Here is a 7,188-nt window from a genome sequence, read left to right on the forward strand (position 1 = left end):
TGCACAGTATTGTCTTTTGTCAATGGCTGTTATGAAATCATTTAGGACCTTGAGCGTGGCTGAGGTGCACCCATGACCAGCTCGGAAACCAGATTGCATAGCGGAAAAGGTACGGTGGGATTCGAAATGGTCGGTGATCTGTTTGTTAACTTGGCTTTCGAACACCTTAGAAAGGCAGGGTAGGATAGATATAGGTCTGTAACAGTTTGGGTCTAGAGCGTCTCCCCCTTTGAAGAGGGGGATGACCGCGGCAGCTTTCCAATCTTTGGGGATCTCAGACGATACGAACAGGTTGAACAGGCTGGTAATAGGGGTTGCAACAAATGCGGCGGATCATTTCAAATGCCCAAGGTTCAGAGTTATTTGGAACAGGTCCTATACCCTAGGTTCAGAGTTATTTGAAACAGGTCCTATACCCTAGGTTCAGTTATTTGAAACAGGTCCTATACCCTAGGTTCAGAGTTATTTGGAACAGGTCCTATACCCTAGGTTCAGTTATTTGGAACAGGTCCTATACCCTAGGTTCTAGTTATTTGGAACAGGTCCTATACCTAGGTTCAGTTATTTGAAACAGGTCCTATACCCTAGGTTCAGTTATTTGGAACAGGTCCTATACCCAAGGTTCAGAGTTGTTTGGAGACAGGTCCTATACCCTAGGTTCAGTTATTTGGAACAGGTCCTATACCCTAGGTTCAGTTATTTGGAACAGGTCCTATACCTAGGTTCAGTTATTTGGAACAGGTCCTATACCCTAGGTTCAGAGTTATTTGGAACAGGTCCTATACCCTAGGTTCAGAGTTATTTGGAACAGGTCCTATAACCTAGGTTCAGAGTTATTTGGAACAGGTCCTATACCCTAGGTTCAGAGTTATTTGGAACAGGTCCTATACCCTAGGTTCAGTTATTTGGAACAGGTCCTATACCCTAGGTTGAGTTATTTGAAACAGGTCCTATACCCTAGGTTCAGAGTTATTTGGAACAGGTCCTATACCCTAGGTTCAGAGTTATTTGGAACAGGTCCTATACCCTAGGTTCAGAGTTATTTGGAACAGGTCCTATACCCTAGGTTCAGAGTTATTTGGAACAGGTCCTATGCCCTAGGTTCAGAGTTATTTGAAACAGGTCCTATACCCTAGGTTCAGAGTTATTTGAAACAGGTCCTATACCCTAGGTTCAGAGTTATTTGAAACAGGTCCTATACCCTAGGTTCAGTTATTTGGAACAGGTCCTATACCCTAGGTTCAGTTATTTGGAACAGGTCCTATACCCTAGGTTCAGTTATTTGAAACAGGTCCTATACCCTAGGTTCAGTTATTTGGACCAGGTCCTATACCCTAGGTTCAGTTATTTGGACCAGGTCCTATACCCTAGGTTCAGTTATTTGGAACAGGTCCTATACCCTAGGTTCAGTTATTTGGAACAGGTCCTATACCCTAGGTTCAGTTATTTGGAACAGGTCCTATACCTAGGTTCAGTTATTTGGAACAGGTCCTATACCCTAGGTTCAGAGTTATTTGGAACAGGTCCTATACCCTGGGTTCAGAGTTATTTGGAACAGGTCCTATACCATAGGTTCAGTTATTTGGAACAGGTCCTATACCCTAGGTTCAGAGTTATTTGAAACAGGTCCTATACCCTAGGTTCAGTTATTTGAAACAGGTCCTATACCCTAGGTTCAGTTATTTGAAACAGGTCCTATGCCCTAGGTTCAGTTATTTGGAACAGGTCCTATACCCTAGGTTATGAGTTATTTGGAACAGGTCCTATACCCTAGGTTCAGTTATTTGGAACAGGTCCTATACCCTAGGTTCAGAGTTATTTGAAACAGGTCCTATACCCTAGGTTCAGTTATTTGAAACAGGTCCTATACCCTAGGTTCAGTTATTTGGAACAGGTCCTATACCCTAGGTTCAGTTATTTGGAACAGGTCCTATACCCTAGGTTCAGTCATTTGGAACAGGTCCTATACCCTAGGTTCAGTTATTTGGAACAGGTCCTATGCCCTAGGTTCAGAGTTATTTGGAACAGGTCCTATACCCTAGGTTCAGTTATTTGAAACAGGTCCTATACCCTAGGTTCAGAGTTATTTGGAACAGGTCCTATACCCTAGGTTCAGTTATTTGGAACAGGTCCTATACCCTAGGTTCAGTTATTTGGAACAGGTCCTATGCCCTAGGTTCAGAGTTATTTGGAACAGGTCCTATACCCTAGGTTCAGTTATTTGAAACAGGTCCTATACCCTAGGTTCAGTTATTTGCAACAGGTCCTATGCCCTAGGTTCAGAGTTATTTGGAACAGGTCCTATACCCTAGGTTCAGTTATTTGAAACAGGTCCTATACCCTAGGTTCAGTTATTTGAAACAGGTCCTATACCCTAGGTTCAGAGTAATTTGGAACAGGTCCTATACCCGAGGTTCAGAGTTATTTGAAACAGGTCCTATACCCTAGGTTCGGAGTTATTTGGAACAGGTCCTATGCCCTAGGTTCAGTTATTTGAAACAGGTCCTATACCCTAGGTTCAGAGTTATTTGGAACAGGTCCTATGCCCAAGGTTCAGAGTTATTTGGAACAGGTCATATACCCTAGGTTCAGAGTTATTTGAAACAGGTCCTATACCCTAGGTTCAGTTATTTGAAACAGGTCCTATACCCTAGGTTCAGTTATTTGGAACAGGTCCTATGCCCTAGGTTCAGAGTTATTTGGAACAGGTCCTATACCCTAGGTTCAGTTATTTGGAACAGGTCCTATACCCTAGGTTCAGTCATTTGGAACAGGTCCTATACCCTAGGTTCAGAGTTATTTGGAACAGGTCCTATACCCTAGGTTCAGTTATTTGGAACAGGTCCTATACCTAGGTTCAGTTATTTGGAACAGGTCCTATACCCTAGGTTCAGTTATTTGGAACAGGTCCTATGCCCTAGGTTCAGTTATTTGAAACAGGTCCTATACCCTAGGTTCAGTTATTTGAAACAGGTCCTATACCCTAGGTTCAGTTATTTGAAACAGGTCCTATACCCTAGGTTCAGAGTTATTTGGAACAGGTCCTATACCCTAGGTTCAGAGTTATTTGGAACAGGTCCTATACCCTAGGTTCAGTTATTTGAAACAGGTCCTATACCCTAGGTTCAGTTATTTGAAACAGGTCCTATACCCTAGGTTCAGTTATTTGAAACAGGTCCTATACCCTAGGTTCAGAGTTATTTGGAACAGGTCCTATACCCTAGGTTCAGTCATTTGGAACAGGTCCTATACCCTAGGTTCAGTTATTTGGAACAGGTCCTATGCCCTAGGTTCAGAGTTATTTGGAACAGGTCCTATACCCTAGGTTCAGTTATTTGAAACAGGTCCTATACCCTAGGTTCAGTTACTTGAAACAGGTCCTATGCCCTAGGTTCAGAGTTATTTGGAACAGGTCCTATGCCCTAGGTTCAGAGTTATTTGGAACAGGTCCTATACCCTAGGTTCAGTTATTTGAAACAGGTCCTATGCCCTAGGTTCAGTTATTTGAAACAGGTCCTATACCCTAGGTTCAGTTATTTGAAACAGGTCCTATACCCTAGGTTCAGTTATTTGAAACAGGTCCTATACCCTAGGTTCAGTTATTTGAAACAGGTCCTATACCCTAGGTTCAGTTATTTGAAACAGGTCCTATACCCTAGGTTCAGTTATTTGAAACAGGTCCTATACCCTAGGTTCAGTTATTTGAAACAGGTCCTATACCCTAGGTTCAGTTATTTGAAACAGGTCCTATGCCCTAGGTTCAGAGTTATTTGGAACAGGTCCTATACCCTAGGTTCAGAGTTATTTGGAACAGGTCCTATACCCTAGGTTCAGAGTTATTTGGAACAGGTCCTATACCCTAGGTTCAGAGTTATTTGAAACAGGTCCTATGCCCTAGGTTCAGTTATTTGAAACAGGTCCTATACCCTAGGTTCAGTTATTTGAAACAGGTCCTATACCCTAGGTTCAGTTATTTGAAACAGGTCCTATACCCTAGGTTCAGAGTTATTTGGCAACTGTAGTTTTGAATGATACAAACCTTAGAATGACCTAGAAAAACACCACATATGGGCTGGGCTGCTTGATGTGACTGGGCTGTTGATAATTTGAGAACATTGCAGAGAAAGCTCGCCCTCTGTTCCTTGCCTGAGGCTACACATGCGGTTCTCTCATCAACTGATCATATTGCCACCCATCTGACTATTCGCAATTTCATCTGTTCTTTACTAATACAGTGCATTTGGAAAGTATTCAGACCCTCAACTTTTTCCACATTGATAGGTTACAGCCTTATTCTACAATTGATTCAATAGTTTTTCCCCTCAATCCACACACAACACCCTATGATGACAAAGCATGAAACAGGTTTAGATATACACTTGCTACAATAACAACATTTGAAATATAACATTGACATTAGTATTCAGACCCTTTACTCAGTACTTTGTTGAAGCACCTTTGGCAGCAATTACAGCCTCGAGTCTTCTTGGGTCTTGACGCTACAAGCTTGGCACACCTGTATTTAGGGAGTTTCTCCCATTCTTCTCTGCAGATCCTCTCAATCTCTGTCAGGTTGGATGGGGAGCGTCGCTGCACAGCTATTTTCTGGTCTCTCCAGAGATGTTCAAATCGGGTTCAAGTCCAGGCTCTGGCTGGGCCACTCATGGACATTGAGACTTGTCCAGAAGTTGCACCTTTGCCCCAGTCTGAGGTCCTGAGCAGGTTTTCCTCAAGGTACTTTCCTCCATGCATCTTTCCCTCAAGCCTGACGTCCCCACAGCATGATGCTGCCACCTCCATGCTTCGCAGTAGGTATGGTGACAGGCTTCCTCCAGACGTGATGCTTGGCATTCAGGCCAAAGAGTTCAATCTTGGTTTCATCAAACCAGAGAAACTTGTTTCTCATGGTCTGAGTCTTTAGGTGCCTTTTGCCAACTCCAAGCGGGCTGTCATGTGCCTTTTACTGAGGAGTGGCTTCCGTCTGACCAACCTACCATAAAGGCCTGATTGGTGGAGTTCTGCAGAGAAGGTTGTCCATCTTGAAGGTTCTCCCATGTCCACAGAGGAACTCTAGGTGATCTGTCAGTGACCATCGGGTTCTTGGTCACCTCCTTGACAAAGGCTCTTCTCCCTCGATTGGTCAGTTTGGCCAGGCGGCCAGCTCTAGGAAGAGTCTTTGTGGTTCCAAACCTCTTCCATTTAAGAATGATGGAGGCCACTGTGTTCTTGGAGCCTTCAGTGCTGCAGAAATGTTTGGGTACCCTTCCCCAGATCTGTGTCTCGACCACAATCCTCTCTCTACGGACAATTCCTTCAACCTCATGGCTTGGGTTTTGCTCTGACATGCACTGTCAACTGTGGGACCGTTCTCTCCCAGACTCATGAATAGACATGTTGGAGTAGAGGCTCGACCAGTTATGTACCAAAGACATCTGAAATCAGTTTAAAATCATGTGCAATATGCAATATGTATTGTATAACAGCACAATCATTATTTTAATTATTTTTTTGGGGGGGCTCATATACAGGCCTATGAATGAGCTGTCAGATGGTCTATGGGTGTTCTGAATTAATCATCACCTTAGAAAGCACTGTCCATTTCATTGTGTTGGGCTTTGGAACAGCATCCACAACGACCATGTTATACACTGGTTCAACCTGCTGTTGAACTTCTTTCTTCAAATTGATCATCACAGTGAGGTGAGTTGTAAAAGCATGATACTGTTGTGATGATAAGTGTTTGATTGTCATTGATGTCAGAGTGGTTAGGGGACATGGAGCCATTAGGACCCGATGGTTAGAGGGACATGGAGCCATTAGGACCTGATGGTTAGAGGGACATGGAGCCATTAGGACCTGATGGTTATAGGACCTGATGGTTATAGGGACATGGAGCCATTAGGACCCGATGGTTAGAGGGACATGGAGCCATTAGGACCTGATGGTTAGAGGGACATGGAGCCATTAGGACCTGATGGTTAGAGGGACATGGAGCCATTAGGACCTGATGGTTAGAGGGACATGGAGCCATTAGGACCTGATGGTTAGAGGGACATGGAGCCATTAGGACCTGATGGTTAGAGGGACATGGAGCCATTAGGATCCGATGGTTAGAGGGACATGGAGCCATTAGGACCTGATGGTTAGAGGGACATGGAGCCATTAGGACCCGATGGTTAGAGGGACATGGAGCCATTAGGACCCGATGGTTAGAGGGACATGGAGCCATTAGGACCCGATGGTTAGGGGGACATGGAGCCATTAGGACCCGATGGTTAGAGGGACATGGAGCCATTAGGACCTGATGGTTAGAGGGACATGGAGCCATTAGGACCCGATGGTTAGAGGGACATGGAGCCATTAGGACCCGATGGTTAGAGGGACATGGAGCCATTAGGACCCGATGGTTAGAGGGACATGGAGCCATTAGGACCCGATGGTTAGAGGGACATGGAGCCATTAGGACCTGATGGTTAGAGGGACATGGAGCCATTAGGACCCGATGGTTAGAGGGACATGGAGCCATTAGGACCTGATGGTTATAGGACCTGATGGTTAGAGGGACATGGAGCCATTAGGACCCGATGGTTAGAGGGACATGGAGCCATTAGGACCCGATGGTTAGAGGGACATGGAGCCATTAGGACCCGATGGTTAGAGGGACATGGAGCCATTAGGACCCGATGGTTAGAGGGACATGGAGCCATTAGGACCCGATGGTTAGGGGGACATGGAGCCATTAGGACCTGATGGTTGTTAGTGAGTTAGGTACTACCAACGCATGTCCAGAGTGCAGAAGAGGAGACTCAAGACTGTGGGTGTGGCGGTAATATGGTCCCCGCAACAGCCGTACACACACACACACACACACACACACACACACACACACACACACACACACACACACACACACACACACACACACACACACACGTACCCGAGCAGAGGTTTCTCCAAACAGCAGTCTGTTGTCAAGGCCGCTGGTGCCATATGTTCTGGTGGTGAAGTCATTGGTAGTGAAGTCATCCATGGCTCAGCAGCTCCACCCCATGGACACACAGAGGAACTGCATAAAGGCATTCCACAGGCAGGCCCACCGACAGGAAGCAGTGGGCCAGCCAACCAGATGCCTGACCTGAAGGGTGGGAGGAATAGGGAGAGGGAAGTTAACAGCCTGTCCCCTCACCC

At 45.3% G+C, this 7,188-nt stretch overlaps 1 protein-coding gene and 1 long non-coding RNA gene across 26 annotated transcripts; one reads left to right on the forward strand and one right to left on the reverse strand.

The window, feature by feature from the left end:
* Positions 1-6: 6 nt before the first annotated feature.
* On the forward strand, positions 7-4,186 carry LOC127923516 (uncharacterized). Of its 10 annotated transcripts, XR_008114584.1 has the most exons (8): positions 7-407; positions 948-1,101; positions 1,172-1,225; positions 1,325-1,437; positions 1,573-1,725; positions 3,042-3,142; positions 3,448-3,513; positions 3,885-4,186. It is a non-coding gene; the product is annotated as an uncharacterized LOC127923516 (long non-coding RNA). The 10 variants fall into 10 exon arrangements; XR_008114579.1 differs by lacking the exons at positions 3,042-3,142; positions 3,448-3,513; positions 3,885-4,186 and adding exons at positions 742-811; positions 2,062-2,250 and having other exon boundaries at positions 7-372; XR_008114577.1 differs by lacking the exons at positions 3,042-3,142; positions 3,448-3,513; positions 3,885-4,186 and adding an exon at positions 2,062-2,250 and having other exon boundaries at positions 7-372.
* Positions 4,187-5,516: 1,330 nt separating this feature from the next.
* Positions 5,517-6,753, reverse strand: LOC127923515 (nematocyst expressed protein 3-like). 16 transcript variants are annotated; one of them, XR_008114572.1, is made up of 4 exons: positions 6,714-6,753; positions 6,203-6,532; positions 5,906-6,070; positions 5,517-5,856 (listed from the first exon to the last, which is right to left on the reverse strand). XR_008114572.1 is itself a non-coding variant. In XM_052507568.1 (4 exons), exons 1-4 carry the CDS (start codon positions 6,705-6,707, stop codon positions 5,554-5,556), a joined length of 924 nt encoding a protein of 307 aa, XP_052363528.1. In that variant the 5' UTR covers positions 6,708-6,738; the 3' UTR covers positions 5,517-5,553. The 16 variants fall into 16 exon arrangements, 1 of the variants encoding a protein (XP_052363528.1); XR_008114573.1 differs by having other exon boundaries at positions 6,681-6,752; XR_008114568.1 differs by having other exon boundaries at positions 6,648-6,730.
* Between the last annotated feature and the right edge of the window lie 435 nt (positions 6,754-7,188).

The sequence above is a fragment of the Oncorhynchus keta genome, unplaced genomic scaffold (genome assembly GCF_023373465.1).
Source record: "Oncorhynchus keta strain PuntledgeMale-10-30-2019 unplaced genomic scaffold, Oket_V2 Un_contig_29970_pilon_pilon, whole genome shotgun sequence".
In the NCBI taxonomy this organism is placed as follows: Eukaryota; Metazoa; Chordata; class Actinopteri; order Salmoniformes; family Salmonidae; genus Oncorhynchus; species Oncorhynchus keta.

Excerpts from the sequence above, each read along its gene's own strand:
- LOC127923515 (XM_052507568.1), bottom strand. The coding sequence starts at position 6,707 with ATGGCTCCATGTCCCTCTAACCATCGGGTCCTAATGGCTCCATGTCCC. Across the intron at positions 6,533-6,581 it reads CATGTCCCTCTAACCATCGG|GTCCTAATGGCTCCATGTCC; the intron begins GTCCTAATGGCT and ends TATAACCATCAG. Across the intron at positions 6,071-6,202 it reads CATGTCCCTCTAACCATCGG|GTCCTAATGGCTCCATGTCC; the intron begins GTCCTAATGGCT and ends TCTAACCATCAG.